Genomic DNA, 27,559 nt, shown 5'->3' with positions numbered 1-27,559 from the left:
ATGGGGCAGAATCAGTGAAAAACTCTGGTAACACGAATAACCAGAGTAGATAAGGAACGACACGGCAGACACAACTGAAGATCCCATTCATAAACAAATGGCTGAGATGTCAGAAATGGAATTCAGAATTTTTATTGCAAATAAGATTAATAGAATGGAGGTAAAGTTGGAATTAGAAATTCAAGAAACATTTCAAAGTTGTCTCAAGAATTCAATGAATTCAAAGACAAAATCACCAAAGATTTTGACACATTGAGATAAGAAATTGTAGCCCTCAAAGATCTGAGAAATACAGTAGAATCCCTCAGTAACAGAATGGAGCACGCAGAAGAAAGGATTTCTGACATTGAAGACAAAGCTTTTGAATGGTCCTAAACACTCAAAGAAAAGTGGAGAGTAAAAACGAATCATTCTCTCAGAGAGCTCTGGGATAATTCGAAGAAAACTAATATTCACCTTATAGGAATTCCTGAAGGTGATGAGGAGGCTTCAAAAAACACAGATGGAGGCTTCGAAAAGCACAGATGCTGTACTTCATGAGACAATGAAGAAGAACTTCCCAGACATACCAAGAGATTCTGAAATTCAGATACCAGTTTCAGAACCCCAGAACCACTCAAGCCAAATAAGATTATCTCCTAGGCACATTGTAATTAATTTCGCCAAAGTTAATAATAAGAAGAAAATTCTGAAAGCAGCCAGGTGTAAGTAAATCATAACCTACAAAGGGAAGAATATTAGAATGACTACAGATCTCTCTGCTGAAACCTTTCAAGCCAGAAGAAGGTGGTCATCAACTTTTAATCTCCTAAAACAAAATAACTTTCAACCCAGCATCCTGTATCTAGCTAAACTGAGTTTCATTTATGATGGAGAATTAAATACTTTAATGACATTCACATGTTGAAGAAATATGCCATCACTAAACCAGCTCTCAAGGATATTCTCAGACCTATTCTCCATAATGACCAGTGTAACCCTTCACAACAAAAGTAAACTCACTCAGAAACTTTTGATCAAATTGGAACTTCCACAGTGGTGAAAGAATTAAAAATGTCCACTGGACTTTCAAAAAACTCGATACCCAAAATTCTACCAGGCTTATCAATATTTACAATTAATGTGAATGGTTTAAATTGTCCTCTAAAGAGGCATAGGTCGACTGACTGGATACAAAAACTCAGGTCAGGCGGCGCCTGTGGCTCAGTCAGTAAGGCGCCGGCCCCATATACTGAGGGTGACAGGTTCAAACCTGGCCCCGGCCAAACTGCAACCAAAAAATAGCCAAGCATTGTGGCGGGCGCCTGTAGTCCCTGCTACTCGGGAGGCTGAGGCAAGAGAATCGCTTAAACCCAGGAGTTGGAGGTTGCTGTGAGCTGTGTGAGGCCACGGCACTCTACTGAGGGCCATAAAGTGAGACTCTGTCTCTACAAAAAAAAAAAAAATCTCAGGCCAGATACCTGCTGCATACAAGAATCTCATCTTACCTTAAAAGATAAATATAGACTCAGAGTGAAGGGATGTTCATCTGTATTCCAGGCAAATGGAAAGCAGTAAAAAAGCAAGTGTTGCAATTTTATTTGCAGATATAATAGGCTTTAAACCAACAAAAGTAAGGAAAGATAAGGACAGTCAATCCATATTTGTTAAGGGTAACACTCAATATGATGAGATTTCAATTACTAACATTTGTGCACCCAACAAGAATGTGCCTCAAATTATAAGAGAGACTCTAACAGATATGAGCAACATGATTTCCTTCAGCACCATAATAGTCAGAGATTTTTAACACTCTTTGGCAGTGTTGAATAGATCCTCCAACAAGAAGCTAAGCAAAGAAATTTTAGACTAAACTTAACCATTCAACAACTGGATTTAACAGACATCTACAAGCATTTCATTCTAACAAAACTGAATACACATTCTTCTCATCAGCCCACAGAACATACTCCAGAATTGATCACATCTTAGGTCACAAGTCTAACCTCAGTAAATTTAAAGAAATAGAAAATTTTCCTTGCATCTTCTTGGACCACCATGGAATAAAAGTTGTACTCAGTAACAACAGGAATCTGCATACTCATACAAAAGCATGGAAACTAAATAACCTCATGCTGAATGATAGCTGGGTTATAGACGAGATTAAGAAGGAAGTTGCCAAATTTTTGGAACAAAACGATAATGAAGATACGAATTATCAGAACCTCTGGGATAACACAAAGGCAGTCCTAAGAGAGAAATTTAAAGCACTGCAAGCCTTCCTCAAGAGAATGGAAAGAGAGGAAGTTAATGACTTAATGGGACATCTCAAGTAACAGGAAAAGGAAGAACATTCCAATCCCAAACCCAGCAGAAGAAAAGAAATAACCAAAATTAGAGCAGAATTAAATGAAATTGAAAACAAAAGAATTATACAACAGATCAATAAATCAAAAAGTTGGTTTTTTGAAAAGGCCAATAAAATAGATACACCTTTGGCTAACCTAACCAGGAAAAAAGGAGTAAAATCTCTGATTTCATCAATCAGAAATGGTAAAGATGAAATAACAACAGAACCCTCAGAAATTCAAAAAATCCTTAATGAATATTACAAGAAACTCTATTCTCAGAAATATGACAATCTGAAGGAAATTGACCAATACTTGGAAGCATGTCACCTTCCAAGACAGCCAGAATGTAGTAGAAATGTTGAACAGGCCTATATCAAGTTCTGAAATAGCATCAAGTATACAAAATCTCCCTAAAAACAAAAGCCTGGCATCAGATGGCTTCACATCAGAATTCGACCAAACCTTTAAAGAGGAACTAGTACTTATGTTACTCAACCTTTTCCAAAATATAGAAAAATCAGGAATACTACCCAACACATTCTATGAAGCAAAAATCACTCTGATCCCCAAACCAGGAAAAGACCCAATAAGAAAAGAAAATTATAGACCAATATCACTAATGAATATAGATGCAACAATATTCAACAAGATCCTAGCAAATAGAATCCAGAACACATCAAACAAATTATACGCCATAACTAATTGGGTTTTATCCCAGGGTCTCAAGGCTGGTTCCATATACATAAATCTACAAATATAATTCATCACATAAACAAATGAAAAAACAAAAACCATATGATTCTCTCAATTGATGCAGAAAAAGCTTTTGATAATATCTAGCATCCATTCATGATCAGAACACTTAAGAAAATGGGTATAGAAGGGACATTTATGAAACTGACAGAGGCCATATAGAGCAAACCCACAGCCAATAACGTATTGAATGGAATTAAACTGAAATCATTTTCACTGAGATCAAGAACCAGGTAAGGTTGACCTTTGTCTCCACTGCTTTTTAACATTGTTATGGAAGTCTTAGCCATCACAATTAGGCAAGAAAAGGTGATCAAGGGTATCTACATAAGGTTAGAAGAGATCAAACTTTCACACTTCGCAGATGATATGATTGTATATCTGGAAAACACCAGGGATTCAACTACAAAACTCTTAGGAGTGATCAAGGAATACAGCAGCATCTCAGGTTACAAACTCAACACTCCGGCCCCAGCCAGGGACTCGCAGGCAACTGCGGGCCCAGTGACCCACGCCCGCCCGAGCCAGGGACTCCACCAGCCACTGCACGGCCCCGTGCCCCACGCCCACCGGGCCTCTGCATGCCCTGGCCAGGAACTTCGGGAGTCACACAACCCGTGTCCTCCCTCCCGTACTCTCCTTGCCTCCACATCGGCCCAACTGACTGGCCAGGGACTCTGGAAGCCCCATGCCCTCTGTAGCCCTCCCTGCCTCTGTGTGGAGCCTTCTCCTGGCCAGTGACTTCTGGAGCCCTGGGCTTTCTGTGACAAAGTCACCGGGTGCCAGGCACTCCCAGTACTGTGTGCACCATCCCCTGCCCTGTTGCTGGATCTTGGTGTGTCACACTCTAGAGCTGCTCCAACAACCATAACTCCCTGGCTTGGGCAGCTCCAGAGGAGCTACATAGGGTCACTCCCTACAAAGATCCAGCAACAATAGAGTGATCCCACTAGGGTTTAATCTTGGAGAGACAACTCCCCAACTCTGAGGACGACCAGAGGCAATGGTGAAAAACAATCATGAGGCAGAATCAATAGAAAAACTCTGGCAATATGAATAATCAGAGTAGATCAACTCCCACAAGGAACAATAATGCAGACACAGCACAAGATCCCATGCATAAACAAATAGCTGAGATGTCAGAAATCGAACTAAGAATCCAGATAGCAAATAAGATTGAATTAGAATTCCAAGCAGTAATCCAAAAGATGTCTCAAGAATTCAACAACTTCAAAGACCAAATGACCACATTGAGACAAGAAGTTGCCCTCAAATATCTGAGAAATACAGTAGAATCCCTCAGTAACAGAATGGAGCAAGCAGAAGAAAGGATTTCTGACATTGAAGACAAAGCTTTCAAACGGTCTCAAACTCTCAAAGAGGAAGAGAAATGGAGGGCAAAAACAGATCACTCTCTCAGAGAGCTCTGGGATAATTCGAAGAAAACCAATATTCATCTTATAGGGATCCCCAAAAGCGATGAAGTGGCTTCACAAGGCACAGAGTCCCTTCTTTATGAGATTATGAAAGAGAACTTCCCAGACATGCCAAGAGATTCTGAAATTCAGATAGCAGACAGTTTCAGAACTCCAGCATGACTCAACCCAAATAAGATATCTCCTAGACACATCATAATCAGTTTCACTAAAGTTAATATGAAGGAGAAAATTCTGAAAGCAGCCAGACAAAAGAAAATCATAACCTACAAGGGAAAGAATATTAGAATAACTTCAGATCTCTCTGCTGAAACCTTTCAAGCTAGAAGAGGATGGTCATTGACTTTTAATCTCCTAAAACAAAATAACTTTCAACCCAGGATCCTGTACTCAGCTACACTGAGTTTCATTTATGATGGAGAAATTAAATACTTTAATGACATTCATATGTTGAAGAACTTTGCCATAACTAAACCAGCTCTTCAGGATATTCTCAGACCTATCTTCCATAAAGACCAGCATAATCCTCCACCACAAAAGTAAACTCACCTAGAAACTTTTGATCAAATTCCAACTTCCACGGTCCCAAAAGGATTAAAAATGTCCACCGGACTCTCAAAAGGCTTATCAATATTCTCGATTAATGTGAATGGTTTAAATTGTCCTCTAAAGAGGCACAGGTTGGCTGACTGGATACAAAAACTCAGGCCAAATATCTGCTGCTACAAGAATCTCATCTTACCTTAAAAGATAATTATAGACTCAAGGTGAAGGGATGGTCAGCTATATTCCAGGCTAATGAAAAGCAGAAAAAAAACAGGCAATGCAACCCTATTCGCAGATACAATAGGCTTTAAACCAACCAAAATAAGGAAGGATAAGGATGGACACTTCATATTTGTTAGAGGTAATACTCAATATGATGATATTTCAATTATTAATATTTATGTACCCAACCAGAATGCACCTCAATTTATAAGAGAGACTCTAACAGACATGAGCAACTTGATTTCCTCCAATTCCATAGTAGTTGGAGATTTTAACACTCCTTTAGCAGTGCTGGATAGATCCTCCAAAAAGAAGCTAAGCAAAGAAATTTTAGATTTAAACTTAACCATTCAACATCTGGACTTAACAGACACCTACAGAACATTAGATCCCAACAAAACTGAAAACAGATTCTTCTCATCAGTCCACGGAACATACTCCAAAATCAACCACATCCTAGGCCACAAATCTAACCTCAGCAAATTTGAAAAAGTAGAAATTATTCCTTGCATCTTCTCAGACCATCATGGACTAAAAGTTGAACTCAATAACAACAGGAATCTGCATACCCATACCAAAACATGGAAGCTAAATAACCTTATGCTGAAGGATAGATGGGTTATAGAGGAGATTAAGAAGGAAATTATCAAATTCTTGGAACAACAATGAAGACACGAATTATCAGAACCTCTGGCATACTGCAAAGGCAGTCCTAAGAGGGAAATTTATAGCACTGCAAGCCTTCCTCAAGAAAAAAGAAGGACAGGAAGTTAATAACTTAATGGGACATCTCAAGCAACTGGAGAAGGAAAAAAATTCCAACACCAAACCCAGCAGAAGAAAAGAAATAACCAAAATCAGAGCAGAATTAAATGAAATTTAAAACAAAAGAATTATACAACAGATCAACAAATCAAAAAGTTGGTTTTTTGAAAAGATGAACAAAATAGATAAACCTTTGGCCAACCTAACCAGGAAAAAAGAGTAAAATCTCTAATTTCATCAATCAGAAATGGTAAAGATGAAGTAACAACAGACGCCCCCAGAAATTCAAAAAATCCTTAATGAATATTACAAGAAACTTTACTCTCAGAAAAATGAAAATCTGAAGGAAAATGATCAATACTTGGAAGCACGCCAGCTGCCAAGACTTAGCCAGAACGAAATGGAAATGTTGAACAGGCCTATATCAAGTTCTGAAATAGCATCAACTATACAAAATCTCCCTATAAAGAAAAGCCAGGACCAGATGGCTTCACATCAGAATTCTACCAAACCTTTCAGAACTAGTACCTATATTACTAAACCTCTTCCAAAATATAGAAAAAGAAGGACTACTACCCAATACATTCTATGAAGCAAATATCACCTTGATCCCTAAACCAGGGAAAGACCCAACAAGAAAAGAAAATTATAGACCAATATCATTAATGAATATTGATGCAGAAATACTCAATAAAATCCTAACAAACAGAATCCAACAACACATCAAAACAATTATACACCACGACCAAGTGGGATTTATCCCAGGCCCTCAAGGCTGGTTCAAAATACGTACGTCTATAAATGTAATTCAGCACATAAACAAACTAAAAAATAAAGACCATATGATTCTCTTCATTGATGCAGAAAAAGCTTTTGATAATATCCAGCATCCCTTCATGTGCAGAACACTTAAGAAAATTGGTATAGAAGGGACATTTCTTAAACTAATAGAGGCCATCTACAGCAAACGCACAGCCAATATCGTATTGAATGGAGTTAAATTGAAATCATTTCCACTTAGATCAGGAACCAGGCAAGATTGCTTATTGTCTCCATTGCTCTTTAACATTGTAATGGAAGTTTTAGCCATTGCAATTAGGGAAGAAAAGGCGATTAAGGGTATTCACATAGGCTCAGAAGAGATCAAACTTTCACTCTTCGCAGACGATATGATTGTATATTTGGAAAATACCAGGGATTCTACTACAAAACTTTTAGAAGTGATCAAGGAATACAGCAATGTCTCAGGCTACAAAATCAACACCCATCAGTCTGTAGCCTTTATATATACCAACAGTAGCCAAGCCGAAAAACATCAAGGACTCTATTCTGTTCATAGTAGTGCCAAAGAAGATGAAATATTTGGGAGTATACCTAACAAAAGATGTGAAAAATCTCTATAAAGAGAACTATGACATTCTAAGAAAAGCAATAGCTGAAGATATTAACAAATGGAAAAACATACCATGCTCATGGCTGGGAAGAATCAACATTGCTAAAATGTCTATACTACCCAAAGCAATATACAATTTTAATGCAACCCCTATTAAAGCTCCACTGTCATACTTTAAAGATCTTGAAAAAATAACACTTCTTTTTATATGGAATCAGAAAAAGCCTCAAATAGCCAAGACCTTACTCAGAAATAAAAACCAAGCAGGAGGAATCATGCTACCAGACCTCAGACTATACTATAAATCGATCATGATCAAACAGCATGGTACTGGCATAAAAAGAGAGAGGTAGATGTATGGAAGAGAATAGAGAACCAAGAGATGAATCCAGCTACTTACCATTATTTGATCTTTGACAAGCCAATTAAAAATATTCAGTGGGGAAAAGATTCCCTATTAACAAATGGTGCTGGGTGAACTGGCTGGCAACCTGTAGAAGACTGAAACTGGACCCACACCTTTCACCATTAACTAAGATAGACTCTCATGGATAAAAGATTTAAACTTAAGTCATGAAACTAATAAAAATACTGGAATAAAGTGCAGGGAAAACACTTAAAGAAATCGGCCTGGGTGAATATTTTATGAGAAGGATCCCCTGCACCATTGAAGTAACACCAAAAATACATTACTGGGACCTGATCAAACTAAAAAGCTTCTGCACAGCCAGTAACACAGTACATAAAGCAAGCAGACAGCCCTCAGAATGATATTTGCAGGTTATGTCTCTGACAAAGGTTTAATAACTAGAATCCACAGAGAACTCAAATGTATTAGCAAGAAAAGAATAAGTGATCCCATCTCAGGGTGGGCAAGGGACTTGAAGAGAACCTTCTCTGAAGAAGACAGGTGCACGGCCTACAGACATATGAAAAAATTCTCATCATCCTTAATCATCGGAGAAATGCAAATTAAAACTACTTTGGGATATCTTCTAACTCCAGTACGATTAGCCCACATCACAAAATCCCCAAAACCAGAGATGTCAGTGTGGATGTGGATAAAATAAAGTACTTCTACATTGCTGGTTGGAATGCAAAACTAATATGTTCCTTTTTGAAAGATGTTTGGAGAACACTTAGAGATCTAAAAATAGACCTGCCATTTGATCCTACAATTCCTTTACTAGGTGTATATCCAGAAGACCAAAAGTCACATTATAACAAAGATATTTGTACCAGCATGTTTATTGCAGCCCAATTCATAATTGCTAAGTCATGGAAGAAGCCCAAGTGACCATTGACCCACAAATAGATTAATAAATTGTGGTATATGTACAACATGGAATATTATGCAGCCTTAAAGAAAGATGGAGACTTCACCTGTTTCATGTTTACATGGATGGAGCTGGAATATATTCTTCTCAGCAAAGTATCTCAAGAATGGAACAAAAAGTATCCAATGTACTCAGTCTTACTATGAAACCAATTTGTAGCTTTCATATCCAATTGTAGCCCAAGAAGAAGGGGATAGGGAGGGGAGGGGAGGACGAGGAAGGGTGGAGGGAGGGTAATTTGTGGGACCACACCTATGGTGCATCTTACAAGGGTACAAGTGATATTTACTAAGTGTAGAATATAAATGTCTTAACATAATAACTAAGAAAATGCTATGTTAACCAGTTTGATGAAAATATTTAAACTGTATGTAAAACCAGTATATTGTAAAAAGAAAAAAAAATTAGGTCTCCACATTATAAAAAATAAATATTGTCTTCCAAAAAAAAAAAAGAAAGAAAAAGTATTATGAATTAAAATCCATAATTCAGTCCAGTATGTTCTCCAATTGGTGCCCCATGTGGTCATTTTGTTTTATTTTAATACACTTTATCAAGGTCTGATTGAGATATAAAAATCTGTATGCATTTAGTATACATACATCTTGATGAATTTGTCTGCAAATGTATGTCCTTGAGACCATGATAATGGTTGTTTAGACATGTAAGAATATCTGTATAGCAGCTTTTAGTTGAATGAGATTTAAAAATTTACTATCATTTAAAGAAAATCTAAATGCAAATATGATAGTCCTCCCTTATTTCCAGGAGATATTTTGTAAGATCCCAAGGGCATGCCTGAAACCTCAGTAGTATATCTATACCTATATATACTATGTTTTTTTAATACATATATATCTGTGATAAAGTTTAATTTTATAAATTTAGGTACAGTAAGAGATTAGATAACAATAATTAATAATAAAACAGAACAATTATACCAATATAGTGCAAGAAGAGTTATGTGTGTGGGGTCTCTCTCTTTTAAGAGATCTTAGTGCACTATACTCACTCTTCTGTGGTGATGTGAAATGATAGGGGGCTGATGTGATGAGACATAGTGAGTCGGATGATATTGGTATTGTGACACAGTGTTAGGCTATTCTTGACCTTCTGACAATGTGTTGAACTTATAAGTTGTCTATTTCTGGAATTTTTCATTTAATATTTTGGACCAGGGTTGACTGTGAGTAACTGAAGCTATGGAAGGCAAAATTGTGAATGGAAAAGCTGGAATGAAAAATTTCCTGGGATCCTTTTGTCCTAATATTCTGAGACCCATTATTAGTTTCTCTCTCTCTCTTTCTTTCCTGTTTTCTCTTTGATGGTTAAAATGAATGCCTGGTGGCAAGAAGTTGGAACAGTTAGGCAAATGGGTTTAAGTCCTGTTGGCTCTCAGATTCTCAGCCGTGACATAAATGTGGTCATACAGGCCGGGTCCACTCACCTGAAGCTGGGACTTTACTGCTAGCTCCTGGTAAGATGGGGACTGGGAATCAGCAAGCTCTGCCTTGAACAGCTGGTTCACCAGAGAGATGCTCAGCTCCACCTTCTGCTCCAGAGGGCCCTCAGACACAGTGAATTCTCTTTCTCCTTTCTGAGTAAAAAAGAAAAAGGGTGGGGGAGTTCTATTTGTACAAACCACAAACAAATGGCTATATTATATAACATATATTGATATTATCTCAAGGAGTGAATCATAAAGGTTCAAGTGCTTTTTGAATAAAAGCCCTATCAACTAGAAGTGGCCTCTGAATTTCAGTGAGAGATGAAGTATCAGAGCTGCGATGAACAGTCTGTCATTTTATGACTGTGTCATTTTCATGAAAGCATCGACTTACATGCATACACACATATCCTCTACACACATATGAACACATGCACACACACATATTTATTACACAGTTATTGCTGGTGCATCACCAGGATTGTCCGACGTCACTGTGTTACTTTATAAATACTACAGTGAGGGTTGCATTAGACAAAATAGCCTATAGATGCTGAGATATTATTTGATACATTTTTTTTTTTAGAGAAGAGTCGACTAATTTAATTAGAACATTTGAGCTTAAACTTCACATTGACATTTTGTAGTTAGAAAGTACTATCATGCCAAGAGAGGCTCATCCTTCTTGCCCACTGGCCTGGGAACCAGCAGGGGCTTCTGACTGCTCTGAATTCACATGGGCTACCAGGGCCCAGAGCAAGCCTGGAGCTGGTTTCAAACTTGGGTTTGACAGATGTTCAGTGTTGGGTGCCCAGATGGTACTGAGATCTGCTCAGCTTTCCCTCAAAAGAAAGAAACATGTCTGTGAAAATGTAATGTCTCTGGTGACATACGTGGTTTCTTACAGTGAAGTTAGAGTTAAGAAAGCTGAAAGTGGAGAAGGACCAGGGGAGACTGCCATGTAGGGGATGATGTGTTTCCTCCTCATTTCCCGTCACAAACGCCCCTTGTCCACGAGTATGGACAACAGCACAGCCTCCAACTTCAGCAGGACACAGGAGGATGTGGATTCACACTTCAGAGACTTCTGATGTTTGTTTAAAAGAGCTTCATTCATTCAAAAATCATGCACTGAGTATCCGTCTGAGTGTAGCACAGTGCTGGGATCAGTGGGCCATTCAAAGAAAAGTGTGGCACATGATATTCTCTAGAAACTTACTGGTTCACTAGGCAGATTTGAAGCTTATGTAAGACATTTATTTTTATTTTTATTATTTTTTTTTGAGACAGAGTCTCACTTTTTCCTCCTGGGTAGAGTGCCATGGCATCATCATAGCTCACAGCAACCTCAACCTCTTGGGCTAAAGTGATTCTCTTGCCTCAGCCTCCCAAGTAGCTGGGACTACAGGTGCCTGCCAAAACGCCCAGCTATTTTTTTAGAGACGGGGTCTTGCTCTTGCTTGGGCTGGTCTCAAACTTGTGAGCTCAAGCTGTCTACCTGCCTTGGCCTCCCAGAGTGCTAGGATTATAGGCATGAATCATGGCACCAGGCCAAGACATTTAAATAAATTCTTTAAATATATTAGTGAGAAGTATCTTACTTAGCCTCAGCCACCAGATTCATTTTTCATGTGTCTCACCTAGCACCTTCAGACATATGGTGGTTTACAACCCAGACTTTTTACCCTGGTGTTTAAGGTTCTCCACAATCTGATTCCAACTTGTTAGAAAAATTTTAGTCTGAATTCTCTGTCCTGACTGCTGGATCTTCTATTCATGGTGTGAGATGCTTCATTGCCTGTCTCATCTGCTGCCTGGAGCTCCTCCTCCCTGGACTCCAGCCCCTGCCTCCTGCCTCCAGCAATAACACACACACACACACACACACACACACACACACACACACACACACACAGCCTCCTCTTACCATCTGGGGTAGAGGAAATCTTCCCTCTTCTGAACCCCTCTTTTGGCATCGGTTAGCATCATACCTGCTCATTTGGCCCCTATCATACACTCCCCTAGAGCCCCTTTTTATACGCAGACCTTGCCACCCGACAGGTAATCAATCCCCTTGATTCCACATAATTCTCATTCTTCCATGAATCCCAAAACAAAAAGCTCAGGGACATTTATGCACAAACTCTCAGAGAGCACACACGACTAGGGTCACTCCCCTGCAACCTGTCCTAGCATATCATTTTGTCCCAGTCTGTACGCCTGCTGTCTTCAGCCAGCTTTAACACTATTTTCTGGTACCTGATCACATTAGAAATTCCCTGAGAGCAGGGATGGCGTACTGTTCATCTCAGGATCTTCAGTGCAGAGCCTGACGTGTAGCACATCAGCAGATTTTTGTAATGTTTGCTAAATGAAAGGCTAAGTGATAGATGCAGGTGGTGAAAAGGATATTAGGAGGATGATGCAGTGAATATGACATGAAATATTAGATGGGACACGGGGATGTAAGAAAAGAGAAACGACAGACTGCAAATGTTGTAGGGAATATATATTGAATGATAGTCAGCAGTTTTTTTTTCCAACAGCAATTTTCACTGTTGATGGAGCAGCATTTTCCAGAAAAATACAATATTTTCATTTTTCGTTCATGCCAATAGTTCAACCAAACCCCCAGTCATCTGGCTTAAAGGGTAGATAGAGTGATCAGCAGGGGCTAATCCCTGATTTCTCATGGAGAGCTATGGAGACTAAGCTTTGTGCCTTTGTCCAACAGCTTTGACTTGTGACTCCATCAGGGGTTAGAAGGAAGCGGAAGGACCAGAGCCGCCGCCCAGCCCAGGGCATGAGGATGAGAAGAGCCCGGCTCCGGCCCGCTGCTCCTTATCCTCACGCCACGTCCAAGTCTCTCACACTCAACTGATGAGAACAGGGGCTCCCTGCTTTGGCTCTGAGTGTCTGCTCTCAGACTGTTGAGGGAAATTACAATCCCCCCCCTTTTGATAACCAACATTACATTCTGCAACCATTTTCTCATCTGCACACATTTTTACTCAGAGAGGTGACAAGTGCTCCTCTTTGCCTTAGAACATGATTTATTTTTCCAGCTTGACGTACAGGATTTTGATCAGTTTGATTTCTGTCTGACGTATTCATGCCAGGTAAGATTGAGAACAAAACCTTCACTCTTGCTGTCAACAGGGGATTCCACTGCAGTGGGGAAAGACCTCAGTAACCGATGGATCGACCCGTTCATTCTCATACTTGGTGAACACTAACTACAGAATATATAAGGGCCAGTTAAGTACTGGGGGGAAGGGCCCCTGCCCTCCAGAGCTTATATTAAGTTGTTTCTTATAGTTTTTCCCACTTTATCCTAGTCCTCAATCTATTTTTCCCCTCTCTGTTCCTAGAAGAAGTGAAAATAGTGTGACTAGGACAAAGCCACTGACTCTTAATTACAGTGATAAAAATACAGCACTGATATCGCCGAGTGGCCAGCTCATCCTTTCTCTTTTCTTGTTTTGCTAAACCAACAAAACCAGGCATGTGAAGAGCTAGGATCTACCGTCGGAACTCACTGTTGTGTCACTGAAGAATGTGTCATCAGGAGTGAGAGGGAAGGGTTTGAATGAGACATCGGCAGCATCTGTGGAAATTAAAATTACAGACACAAAAATGAGTCTGGAGAAGCTTAAATTAGAACAAGGGCAAAATCCCATATGCTTTTTCTGTCATTCTTCAATTTACAGATGTTTGGTGGATTCTAAACTCACATTTTTAAGATCACATAAATATGTCCTTGAAAAAATATGACTCATACTTTGTAAAAATCTTAGTTAAATTCTTCATTCTACTTCTTTAGGACCCAAGTTTTGTGCTACCCTAGATACGTTCCAGTCTCATGCATTTGCCTGATGAGATACCATTAATTTTTCTTTGTGAGACTATATAAAAGTTGTGTAGACAGATATTTACCTTGAACGTGTTCTTTTGAGAAAAGTTTTCTTAGGACACTTCCTAAGTCTTTAAAATTTAGATTGCTTTAGCAATCATTGAAGCATAGGATTTTAATCAGAAATTCCAAGAGACGAGAGAACATAAAGTTGCTGTTAATTTCACTCCTTTTAGGACAGACCACTATAAGCCGTGCCAGATATGTGGCAAATGTCTGGATGCATTTAAGGATCTCTATAGAATGGAAGTCTAAGATTTTTTCATGTTTTAAGAAAAGGGCATCATTGTATCATGAGAAGAAATACATTTCTATTTATAAGTTATTATTTTTAAAATGCTCAGGGGAAATAGTGTTATAGTTAATTGGCTTATGTTTAGGTGGAAGTAGCTTTCCATTCAATCTTAATTAGGCAAACACATAGAATGCATTACTGTATATTTGTGTTTAGAAAACAGGATATGCCTCCAAATGAATTTCTCTCTCCTCGCTTTCTGAAGAGTATGTGATATCTGGGAATCAGCAGTCACAAGGGGGTCACTTGTAACTGTGCGGTTCTGGGAAGTCATTGTATTGGGTGTGGAATTGTGGTTCCTAGTGATGGGGGTGCAGGAGGGTGGTTACCAGAATCATCTGGGGAAGGCCTTTCTTTCTTTGCCTAATAAAATACATATCAAAATCTCAAAGGATGTGGTCCCTGTCATCTTCCCCTTCAGCCCTAGCTGAAACACCTGCTATCAGCATTTGGGATGGTGTGTTTCTGTATCCTGACTTTCACCAGACGATGAACCATGTAAAGTGTCTTCAGGCTTTATACTTCTATAAATAATCTGTTCATACCAAATTTTTTTGGTTACAATAAAACGTTCTTGGCTATTGTATTGGAAGAATAAATTTTTTGTTGCTATTTGGGTATCCTTCCATTTTTGTTGCCTTAAAAAGAGAAATTATCCACACTGTGAAAACTCAGAACAGATATAAGGTGGCCAGGGCTTATCTTCCGGGCTATTTTGCACTCCGTCTATTTCGGAGATGTCTCTCTCTTCCCCTCTGAGGCACCTCATGCCATTTCCCCGTCAAAATCTTGTCTCAGGAAACATTATTGTAACTGAATTTGTCAGTTAAAATATAGCAAGTGACTCCACTTAATGTCCTTCTCTCCTAGGGAGTGTTGCATTTACATTTTAAGGGTTCAAGGTTCAGGTTAAAGATAAGGGAAACCGTTTTTGAATTGCACACTGAAATATCCATGTTCCAGTACCCCTGTAAGTTTTACCAATAATGATGATAGAGGGACTGGGCTAGAGAGTGAAAGTTAGAAGAAAAAATAGTTTTCTTTTGAGTAAAGTCTTTGAAGCATCTCCAAGTGTACACTGTTAAGAAGATTTTCTACTTTCTATATGGAATCATATAGAAAGGTGCTATCTCTGAGAACTAGGATGAGAATTGCTTTCATCGTACTTAGGGTCTGGAAGGCTTTGTTTGTAGCTGCATTTTAGAAATTGCTATTATTTTTTAAATTTCAGATTAATATGAGGGTACAGAGGATTACGTTTACGTTTGTTAGGCAGAGTCCAAGTTATAGTTGAGCCCTTCACCCAGAAGGCGTGCCGTATACCCTTAGGTTGTGCCTGTTAGGTGAGAGCACAACCCCTCCCCCTCCCCGCCCCTCCCTCTCTCCTTCCCCTCTTGTGATGGGCACTGGGGCTGCTTCCACATCTTGGCGATTGTGAATTGAACTGCTATAAACATTTGAGTGCACATGATAAAATGGTTATGATAAAATTATTTTTGTTCTTCTGGGTAGATCCCTAGTAATGGGATTGCTGGATCAAATGGAAGGTCTACTTTTAGCTCTTTGAGGATTCTCCATACTTCTTTCCAAACAGGCTGTATTAGCTTGCAGTCCCACCAGCAGTGTAAAAATGTTCCCTTTTCTCCACACCCTCACCAACATCTGCAGTGTAGCTGCATTTTGGAAATAATCTCAATAGTAGAAGTATCTGCATGTGAACCTCAGCCTTAGGTGTCCAGGAGGTCTGAGGAAATAATGCTAAAACATTTGTGGTTGGAACTCTAATATATAGTGGTGATTTGCCATGTCGTATTGTATCATTTGTCCACTGTCCTCTCAAAGTTTTTGTAAAGAACAAAATGAAAAAGAATTTATATCAAAGAGTTCATTTTAACTTACCGTTTAGTGTATCTTACTAAATTTACACTTGTTTCATGAAAGCTTCTATCAGCTAACATATACTAACCTTACATTCTAAAAATAGAAATACAAATTTCAATTCTCTCACTAATTTTGGTTATTTTCTGGTATTAAAAATGTAGTGCAAAACATTTTTTATATTATTCCTTTTATAAATTATACTTTTTGAATAAGACATTATTAGATGCCTCAGGTCAAGTTTGAGCTGTTTACAAGAGGCATTAACAAGTATGTGGCTCTTCTTTTTATTGTTAAAAATGTATTTTACTATGAACATTTGTAGAATTGAAATTGACCTAGGATTGCTGTACTATTAGCTACAAGTCAGTCTAGAAATGGCAAATTGGCTGAACTTACAAAAGATACTAAGATATAGTCACAGCTTTCTGAAATACTGAAATATGGCTTTCTCTGCATGTCAGTAAATAAAGAAATGGGAAAACATTATTATCAATTGTTTAAAAATCTCTATTTTCTCAATTTATAGATGTTTGGTCATAAAAATTTGGTTTCTTAAAACATTATTACATAACTAAAAGTCAAATATACTGAGAAAAAAAATTGTCTGAAAGATAGTTTTACATAGTATGAAGTCTGACAATTAAGTGTGAGAACTTGCCCTGTAGGCTTACGTTGGCAACACTGTAGAAACAGCTCAGAAAGGTTTCATAACCTCGGTATATCAGTGTCTCACAGATGTGTTCGTGTTGATGTGTGGCAGTATCTTACTAAGTGGCATTCATTATGTGCTGTACGACACAACTCTGATAGTTATTATAGAAAGAGTTCCAATATTGCTTGAAGGGTGCTGGGATCAATGCATAGCTTCTCAAGAGGAGCATGTCGAAGGTGACCATAGTGACATTCAGCAATGAGGTATGCAGCACATTTTCTCAGATGAGGTCTCAGACTTAATTAGATCTCATATATTTAAAAGTATTCTCGAATTACATGGGAAAATAGAAAAGCTGCAGTAGAAAAATACATGAATGAGAAATTTTAAAAATCTAATAAAATAGGAAATATTATTTTCCCTTTCCTTTTGGCGAACATTAAAATAAATAGTAACATTTAACATTGGCAAGTTTGCAATGAGGTAGACTCTTTTGACCAGTGTGTTATTTAAATTGTAACACCATTTCTTGGAGAAAGGAACACTTTTACACTGTTGGTGGGACTGCAAACTAATACAACCCTTTTGGAAGGAAGTATGGAGAATCCTCAAAGAACTCAAGTTAGACCTCCCATTTGATCCTGCAATCCCATTACTGGGCATCTAACCCAGAAGGGAAAAAATCCTTTTATCATAAGCACACTTGCACTAGACTGTTTATTGCAGCTCAATTTACAATTGCCCAAATATGGAAACAGGATCCCCCCGACCTAGGAATGGATTAACAAGCTGCAGTATATGTATACCATGGAATACTATCCAGCCATTAATAAAGATGGAGACTTTACATTCTTTCTATTAACCTGGATGGAAGTGGAACACATTATTCTCAGTAAAGCATCACAAGAATGGAGAAGCATGAATCCTATGTATTCAATTTTGATATAAGAACAATGAATGACCTAGTACATGGTGGGGGGTGGGGGAAGGGGAGAACAGAGAGAGGGAAGGAGGGAGGGTGGTGGGGTCTCAGTGTATGACACACCTTTTTTGGGGGCAAGACACAATTGTAAGAGGGACTGTACCTAACAAATGCAATCAGTGTTAACTGGTTTCTTGTACCCTCAATGAATCCCTCACACACACAAAAAAAAGTTCTGGAAAACTAATTTGGCAAAATCTATCAAAAGTCTTAAGATTCATAGTTTTTGATTTAGTAGTAATGTATTTCAAGAAAGCAGTGATTTGACAAAGATTTATGTCTAGCTATGTTTATTAAAGCATTATTTGTGGCTGGGGGTGGTGTCTCACACCTGCAATCCCAGCACTTTGGGAAGCTGAGGCAGAAGGAGTGCTTGAGCCCACGAGTTTAAGACCAGCTTGAACAATATAGTGAAACTCTGTTGCTACAAAAACTAAAAAGTTTAGCCAGGCATGGTGGCATTTCTGTAGAACTTGCTACTCAAGAGGCTGGGGCAGGAGGATCACTAGAGCCCAGGAATTTAAGGCTGCAGTAACCTATGACCATGCTACTCAACTCCAGCTTTTTTCAAAAAATTAAATAAAATAATAAAATAAAGCGTCATTTGTAATGGGCTTTAAACACAACAAGGATGGAATGGTTGCATTGATTTTATTTGTATAAATACAATAGAATGTTGGAAGTCATCAAAATGATGATCGAAGTTTTAATGCAACCATAAAATTCTCTTTACATCAATCACGTTAAGTGAAAAAAAGATACTAACTCTAAATATGGTCTTAGTAATACATAAACATAATAAGAAAAAGATGGCAGAAAATAGGCAAAAAATGACAATATTGTTTCTAAATTGTAGATGATCGAAGATTTGGTTTTACCTTTTTGTATATTTTCTAAGTTTTATACAATAAAATTTAAATTATTTTATAAGGTTAGGAATATGAGTTAGTTTTGAGAAAGTCATTATAAATCTGTTAACTTCAACTAGGTATTGCTTTGTAAATAACATGCTTTACTGATGATTTGGAAGTTTGGAAGCAGACGAAATAAGAGCTAACCTTACCTGTTGGAAGCACCGGGGCCTCACTGGGCTCTCCCAGTGTCTCTTCTGTAGATATTTCATCTTTCCTATTAGGACAATGAAAAGAAACCAGAGGTGGTGACAAGGATCTTGATGACAGTAGGGGACATATGTTTAAATTTTCCTATACTGAATAGACCTAAAAATGAGAAACAAAGTATAGTTTAAAAATGGATTTACCTTTTTATTATAGAGGTAATATTTGAATGTATTCTCACTGAAGAAAAATTCAAACCACCTCCTAAAATAGTTATGTTTGACTGTAGGGTTTTCCATACGTGTTGTGTTTTGTGTGGTCTCGGGAGTTCTCTGTAGTAGGCAGCATTGATCTTTGCGGCTCAATGTTTTATAGCCCTGCTGTATTCACTCTGGGTTCTTGATAATCAATGATGTATTCTGTGACTGAAATATTCCTGCTAAAATCCCAGACCCTCAAGCCTACATATCTAGAGACCTTAAGCTTATCTTATAATGTAATTCTTGTGGTTAGAATAATGGGAGAGAAGTTGATTTCTAGATAATGTAGGTGGATTAAATCTCTATTCTGGACACAACCATTGTCTACAATGGCAACCAGTCAAGGACTTGGGGACAGGCTTGCAGTAGCATGTAATGACAGTGTGGCATGTGTTCTGGGAGCCGATCCAAAGTCATGGTGGTAAAGCTGTCTGCATATAATGTTAGCCCATTTTAACAGGTGTTATTTAGAAGGGAGTATTGATAGTGATATTTTTTGAAGCTCACTGAAAAATTTGTTGCTGTCCACTATTAGGTACCACAGATTTGTGTCTGTATAACACAAAAGCAGTTAACCAATATATTGGTTATTATCTGTGGCTCAGGCTTATGGTACAATCAAAGGGAATGGCTAGATGTTCTGTTGTTTCAGAGTCATCTACAATGGTCATAGCCGATAGTACCACCTACGTATCTCTGCTACACCCAATTCTGCCAAAGTGCTAATTAAGTATAATATATAAAATATTATCAATCAGCCCAGCACTGCCTCTGACCAGCCGGAATGAATGTCAGATGTAAACATGGGTGACCACAGGGGTGCACACAGGCCAAATATAAACTAAGACCAGAAGGGAGAATGGGGACCGAAGACCCTATGCTTAGCAAGGGAAAACACCCGCAGAAGAGGGGAAAACCAGAAATAAGCTGAGCAAGGTGGAATGAAACCAAGTTAGCTAGCCTTCGTTTAATATAGCAGTTGAATTACCTGTCTGGGAAGTTTCTGCTTTTACTGGAAGCCTGGCCTGCAAGGGATACAGTGTACAAACACCCCTGCTGGGTCTGTAAGCACTGTGGAGAACAATGGCCGTAGCAGAAGCTGAGTGCAAGGCCTGGGAAGGAACATTAACCAGGCCGTTCCCTGCCCAGTCAACAGTCAAAGCAAATACCCACTGTGGGGATTTGTATTATGACCAGGGCAGAGATCAAGGGAATAGCTCAAGTCCTGAGATATGGGCAGGAGGGCTTGGGAGGGAAATGCCTCCAGATGGAGATAATGTGAAAATTCCTCTTTTCCACCAATTCTTCCCAGGAGGCCTGACTCCACATGTCTGCTCTGCAGAGAAACTAGAGGGGGTCTAACCTCCCCCAAGGAATCTGTGTGCGTGACCACAGACAGGAGGCTGCCTCTACAGAAGGCTCAGGTTCCGGATCTCTCAAGGCTGTCCAGACCCTTAAAGTTAGTGATTATAGATAGAATGAGAACTAACATGTTTACTCAGAGAAACTGCTGACATTTTTGTTCCCTTCCTCAGCTTACCCTCTGGGCTAAATGAAAAAATAGCCTTCAATAAAAGCTGAGTGGAACACACACTCGGGGCCACTCAGTGAAGCCCCATAAGCTACCAGTGGACCCCTGTGCCTACTTTTTAAAACTCTATTCTCTGTATCCTGTCTCTTTATCTCTCACTGCTTTTAATTTCATTTTTTCCAGTTGATCATTGCCATTTCCACAAGTCTCGAAGGACCCCGCACTCGGGGCAGACCTCTGGCAGACTCCATAGTGGAATCTGGGACCAGCTATTCTTGTTATTTTTTTCTGGTATTATACTATGTACTCAATAAGTAGTTTTTAATGGAGAGTATATTAATAAACTCTCATTATATCAAATATTATTGTGTTTTCTGACTTAGACAAGTTTTAAAACTTCGTAGATCTTTGTTTAGAGCTAGAGCTCCCTGTCTCCTAAGCCACTTGCCCCCTGCTTTTTCCCAGGAGAGTATTAGTAAAATGCTGCTGTTGCTTTAGTTACAAGTTAATAGCTCATGTGTGCAAGACTCTGTGTGGGATGTGGTCTCCTTGTCCTTTACTAAAAGGCGTGATTCTGCCACTAAACTGCCGATCTATACTACCACCAAGGAGCTATGAATTGGGAAGCTGAGCACTTGGTTCTTTCACTAACTTTTATTTCAAAGTCATTTGAAATTGGCAGATTTACGGGCTAGTCAGGTGAGAAAATTTTCTGTTTCATCTTCTTGGAAAGGTTCTAAGTAAAAGAGAATTTCTTTTCTTTCTTTTTTCCTTTTAAAAACAATATGGTAACCATAGCCAATGTAAAATGTTGGTTTTGTGCTTCTTCCTTCTCTCCAGCAGTGCTGGCAGGCACAGCAGTGGGTAAAGTAAATGCTTTCCTTTCTTTCTCTTTCTTAGATAATTGTTTCTTATAATTATTAATGTTTGTAAACATTTGGTATATCCTTTTGAGTTTTTTCTTCTGGATAGACTCTGCTTGGCTCTCTTTCTTTTATCTCTTTCTCTCTTTTGAAAATGGAGGAACCAGTAAAGCATCATCGTATACAAGGGTCACTATAAATGTTTTGAGACAGACTGTGTCAAAGTCCATTATGTCACTTCCAAGAAACCCAGTTGACAGTGACCTTTCTGATTCAACCATGCACGTTTCAACTTGCTCAGCTTTTTGGCGTTGCTGAGAGGGCTTCATTTGTGTCTTCCATCTGGATTATACATTTTTGATTATTTTGTATATCTCAAAACTTTCACAATGACCCACGGACTTAAATCAGAGGTGTTGATATGTCTGTGTCTTGTGAATCAAGGTAATGCTCCAGTATTAAGATTTTCCTAAGTCACATTGTTTTAGAATTCCTAAAGCAGAGGCTTGATAGACATGACTGACAACATCAAACACATAAGGACTTCGCTCAGTTTTATGCAGGAGGTGGAAAAGTAGGAAACAGACTATACTCTTGAGGAGTTTATACTCTCATGGGAAACAGGAGATAGAGAGGAAAGGTTAAATAAAAATCTAGGTGTTGAATGAGGAGTACAAGTACAAAGTACGAGGTTCAAAGCAGGGAGAGCTGCTGCAGCTTCAAATAGGCTGTTAAGACATCACCCAGGGTGGGACTCTGCCTGGGGCTTGACCAAGAGCAGCATTTGTTTGGGAGGGGTGTGGGAGGCAGGTTCTTCCAGGCAAGAGGGAACGGCTTAGAGCCCAGATGAGGGGGTGTGTCTGTGCTCAGTGTGTGTGTGGGGTGTCAGCAGTTGGATCATGGCTAATGGGAGGCTGAGGTGGAACTGTCAGAGGTGAAAGGTCTTGACTAATCAGGTGGGTTTCTGCCTCAGTCAAGGTCCCGGCAGGAAACATACCTCAGTCATTTGAACACAGCTTAATGAAGAGATAACGTACTAACTTGTGGGAACAGTGGAAGCATAGCCACAAAGGAGAGTACAGTGCTGGAGGGCAAGTGACAGTGGGGTGCTAACACTGCCCCTAGGCCAGAACAGGGGAGAGTAATACCCTGAGGCAGAGACAGAGAAGGCCCCGGGGAAAGAGCTGCCTGACAGGAGCTGAGCTGAGCTGAAGTCGAAGGAGATGGTGACCCTCAAGGACTCTGCAGGTCTGTGTGTGTGCGTGTGTGTGTGTGTGTGTGTGCGTGTGTGTGTGTGTGAGAGAGAGAGAGAGAGAGAGAGAGAGAAAGAGAGAGAGATATCCCCTGCCTTCATTCTCATCCTGGTGCTAATGAGAGGCCAGAGGGCAGGGACGCTGACCGTGCAGTTCTGACCATGCAGCCTCCCGCACACAGGTGGGCTGGAGCAGGGCGGGGAGTGGACATTCAGAAGGGCAAGGAGAAGATGTGCGAATCTTTTGAAAGTCATTCAGAGAGGCTTGATATAACAAAAAATATTTCAGACTTAACGAATCTAGCAGTAGTTATGCAAGTTAAGGAGAAGAGGTTAGGGACAGGGATCCCTACTAGGGAGAACGGATTGGACATTTTTCACAGAGTAAATTAACAAGGTCTTGGATGAAGTGGATGGCAAAGGGAGTAGGAACAAAGGTGAAAGGCTTTCGAAAGTCTCACCCGCAACTCAGATGGCCTCATTTGTGTCTCTCTTGGTAGTTTTATCTTCAGATTTAGATTTCGGGATGTCGTATTATGCATGTAGTTTGTGAGTTTAGAGTTTGACAACGACATCTCTCTTCTTTAATCATTTCCCCTTTCCTTTCTCTTCCTCCTTTCCTTGTTTTTTTGCATTGTAATTTTCTTATTTGATAGTCAATTCTTGTTGAAGATATAGCTCAGTGCTTTAGTATTTTAATTTGAGAAATACTAACACTTTACAGAATACCAAATAACAGTTCAAAATTCAGGCCACACTCCGATTGTATTAAATATTTTCCTGATGTAACTAACAGTTTATTATACATTCTAAAAATAAAATTATTTTAATGGCTCTAGATCTTACAAGTGAAGATACACATTAAATACATATCAGCCAGTGACTAATTCATTTTATCTGAAAACAATGCAGATATATATCCCAACCCATAAGGTCTATCCATTGGCCTTTTATATTCCACGTATCCTCAGCACAATATATGCATAAATTGTCTGTCAGAGTAACCTACACAGATCTTAATGGCTGACATAAAATTAAAAAGATATAATTGCTTAGTTTCACTCTATTATATGATCTTTCTAAAGTCAAGAGCACACAGCACTCTATTTTGGATACTTACCTCTCAGGAAAGCTTCTCTGTTTTAATCTCTGCAAAGAAAAAAAGGTAATTTTACCAGGAGATAATGAACGGAAGAGCTGAAGTCTCTTTTCTATTTTCATTCCCTTCTCTTCAGCTACATTTCAGCCTGTCTGTACAATATTATTTTGCAAGAATAAAATTCCTTTTGGCTTTTATCAGATATCTCCAAGCATTTCTTCCTTTTATTTTGGAGACAGAATCTTACTCTGTCACCCTGGTTAGAGTGCCGTGGCATTCAAAGCAACCTCAAACTTTTGGGCTCAAGTGATCCTCTTGCTTCAGCCTCCTAGTAGCTGGGACTATAGACATCTGTCACAATGCCTGGTTAGTTTTTCTATTTTTTTTTTTTTTTTTTTTTGCAGTTTTTGGCAGGGGCTGGGTTTGAACCCGCCACCTCCAGCATATGGGGCCAGCGCCCTACTCCTTTGAGCCACAGGCGCCACCCTAGTTTTTCTATTTTTGGTAGAGATGGGGTCTCACTATTGCTCAAGCTGGTCTTGAATTCCTGAGCTCAAGCAATTCACCTGCCTCGGCCTCCCAGATTGATGGGATTACAGGTGTGAGCTATCATGCCTGGCCAACCAAGCATTTCTTTAACTAACCCTCTTGCTGATGGAAACCACTTCAAGGGGGATAGGGGCTGGAGGCCTGGGAGCTCTTTGACTAGAGTTCTGATAGCCATGCAGTGCTTAGGCTCACCTGCTGTAGAAGATCCAGGTGCTCCTGGGAGTTACTGAAGTTTTTCCCAATATCAAAGAGGCAGAAGGTCTCCTGCTGGCAGACGCTGACCCAGTCCTGGTATTCCATTGTGTCGGGGATGCGATCCAGAAAGACCCGATACGCTTCCCACACCACTTCCTGACACACTGCAATACAGATCCATCAGGGTGGAAAGTGGCCACATCTTCAGAGACCTCTTTACCCCCACGCCAATACAATCTCACAACATGGAAAGCTCTTTCATGGCTTATGTTGACACCCTAAGTAACAGCCCCTAGAAATGAATTCATTTAATGCATACTTATTGAGCACCTACTATATGCTATGGAGAAAAAGAAAAGAAAGAAAATAGGGATTGGGCATTTATTTAAAGGAAGAGAAATCAGTATATTGAAGAGTCATCTAGACCCCCATGTTTTTGCAGCACTAATCACAATAGCCAAGTTGTGGAATCAACCCAAGCCTTCAACAACAGAAGAATGGATAAAGAAAATGTGGTGTATATACACAATTGGACATTAGTTAGCCATAAAAAGAATGAAATCCTGTGATTCTACCACATGAATGGAACTGGGAGATATTACGTGGTGAATCCTGTGATTCTACCACATGAATGGAACTGGGAGATAATACATTGAGGGAAAGAAGCCAGGAACAGAAGGCTAAACACTTGCTTGTTCTCATTCATATGTTGAAGCTGTTCTCATGGAAGTAAAAAGAACAGAGGGTACTAGAGGCTGGGGAGGGTAGGGGGAAGGGAAGGTTAGGGAAAGATTTGTTAAAGGATACAAAATTACATTTAGATAGGAGGAATACTAGTCATCTAGAGTATGGTTCGATGACTATAGTTAACAATAATATATATTTCAAGTAGCTAGAAGAGAGGATATTGAATGTTCCCAACACAAATGATAAAAGTTTGTGATGATGGATATGCTAATTACCCTAATCTGATCACAATACACTGTGTGTAGAGAAATGTAACCAGGTACTCCATAAATATGTACAGTTATTATGTGCCAATTAAGAAATGTAAAGGAAGATGGGAAATATGGGGTGTGTGTGTGTACATGTGTGTAGACTGCAGTTTTAAATTAGGTTGAAGCTGGGCACAGTGGGTTATGCCTGTAATCCCATGACTCTGGGAGGCTGAGACAGGTGGATTGCCTGAGTTCACTAGTTCAAGACCAGCCTGAGCAAGAATGAGACCCTGTCTCTAAAAAAATAGCCAGGACTTGGGCGGCGCCTGTGGCTCAGTCGGTAAGGCACTGGCCCCATATACCGAGGGTGGCAGGTTCAAACTCGCCCCGGCCAAACTGCAACCAAAAAATAGCCGGACCTTGTGGTGGGCGCCTGTAGTCCCAGCTACTCCGGAGGCTGAGGCAAGAGAATCGCTTAAGCCCAGGAGTTGGAGGTTGCTGTGAGCTGTGTGACGCCACGGCACTCTACCGAGGGCCATAAAGTGAGACTCTGTCTCTACAAAAAAAAAAAAAAAAAAAATAGCCAGGACTTGTGGCGGGCACATGTAGTCCCAGTGATGTGGGAGGCTGAGGCAAGAGGATCACTTGAGCCTGAGAGTTTGAGGTTGCTGTGAGCCGTGATCCCATGGCACTCTACCAGGGGAAGAAAGTGAGACTCTGTCACACACACACACACAAAGTTAGCATGGTTGAGGAAGATATCACTTTAAAGGTGACTTTTCGAATAGTTTGGGAAAAATAAAGGCCCCAAGCTGGGGACTACTAGGAACATTGAAGGAGCAGTGAGGGTGTCAGGGTGGCCAGAGCGGGGCTGAGAGCACTAGAGTATGAGGACAGAAGGGTGAGGGAGGCGAGCACAGACAGCGCCTGTGGTAGACCGGCAGACTCCACCCTGTAGTCTGGGAACCTGGCTGTATTTGAAGACTGTCCAAGAGATACACAGGGACACAGACACTTAAAGGGAACCAATTTCCAAGTCTCAAATAGAGGAGCTCAGGGAATTTCACCCTAAAACTTGACTACTTGGTATAAAGAATATTTTCAATTAAAGGAAACTTGAGATCAAAAAAGCATAGAAGGGGCTTTCCCATCTGCATAAACCAGATGAAAGAGGAAATGGGCCTTCCTTCCTCTCTGAGATCTCAATGTGTTGGAGAATGCAACCGAATGTGGCCTAAATCATTTAAAATGTAATACCTGTCTCTCTGGGTAGTTCACAGTTAAATCTATTTCCCCCACCTGTTCATCCTCCTTACCAACTATTTATTGCCCCTGAACAGAATTAGCTATACTCCTCTAAATTTTCTCCTTTCCCTCTAAAAGGTGGATATAAAGCAGCTTCATGGGGGAGATTGGGTAATCACTCTGTGACCCTCCCCACGTTCATGATAAATAAATCTTCCCTTATTCATCTGCCTTAATTGTGGGTTGATTTTTCAGCAAACTTTTAGGGCAAAGGCAGCTTTCCCCTCACCCCTACACACCTTCTTGTGCATGCTTTCCTAAAATTGGTCTCCCTGAGAACACACCTCTCCATTTGCTTTTCACCTTTCGTCACATCCTTCCCCATTCATCCATCTCCAATCCTACTGGGGCACAGCCCCTCCAGGTTGCCCCACAAAAAGACAATTTGAAGGAACAACATTGAGATTAAGAAAGCGAGTGAGCCTCCTGGAGGGATAACGCACATTTTTGACAACTCCAGTGATTTCTGATTCTCTGCTTTCAACAAATTGGAAGGAATCCCAGAGGAGCTGACAGCTGATAGATCATTAAAAATAGTCATGAGAGATCATGATGTG

At 39.7% G+C, this 27,559-nt stretch overlaps 1 protein-coding gene across 1 annotated transcript in view; it reads right to left on the bottom strand.

Moving 5' to 3' along the window:
• IMPG1 (interphotoreceptor matrix proteoglycan 1) overlaps positions 1 to 27,559 on the bottom strand; it is a 163,033-nt gene that overhangs the window by 98,523 nt on the left and 36,951 nt on the right. Inside the window, 5 exon segments of the mRNA XM_053603577.1 lie at positions 10,230 to 10,379; positions 13,769 to 13,836; positions 19,016 to 19,080; positions 24,037 to 24,065; positions 24,757 to 24,923. Coding sequence (XP_053459552.1) covers positions 10,230 to 10,379; positions 13,769 to 13,836; positions 19,016 to 19,080; positions 24,037 to 24,065; positions 24,757 to 24,923 — 479 coding nt within the window.

The sequence above is a fragment of the Nycticebus coucang genome, chromosome 9, assembly GCF_027406575.1.
Source record: "Nycticebus coucang isolate mNycCou1 chromosome 9, mNycCou1.pri, whole genome shotgun sequence".
Taxonomy (NCBI): Eukaryota; Metazoa; Chordata; class Mammalia; order Primates; family Lorisidae; genus Nycticebus; species Nycticebus coucang.
The sequence above is the reverse complement of the archived record's forward strand: the minus strand, read 5'-3'. Positions and strand labels throughout refer to the sequence as shown.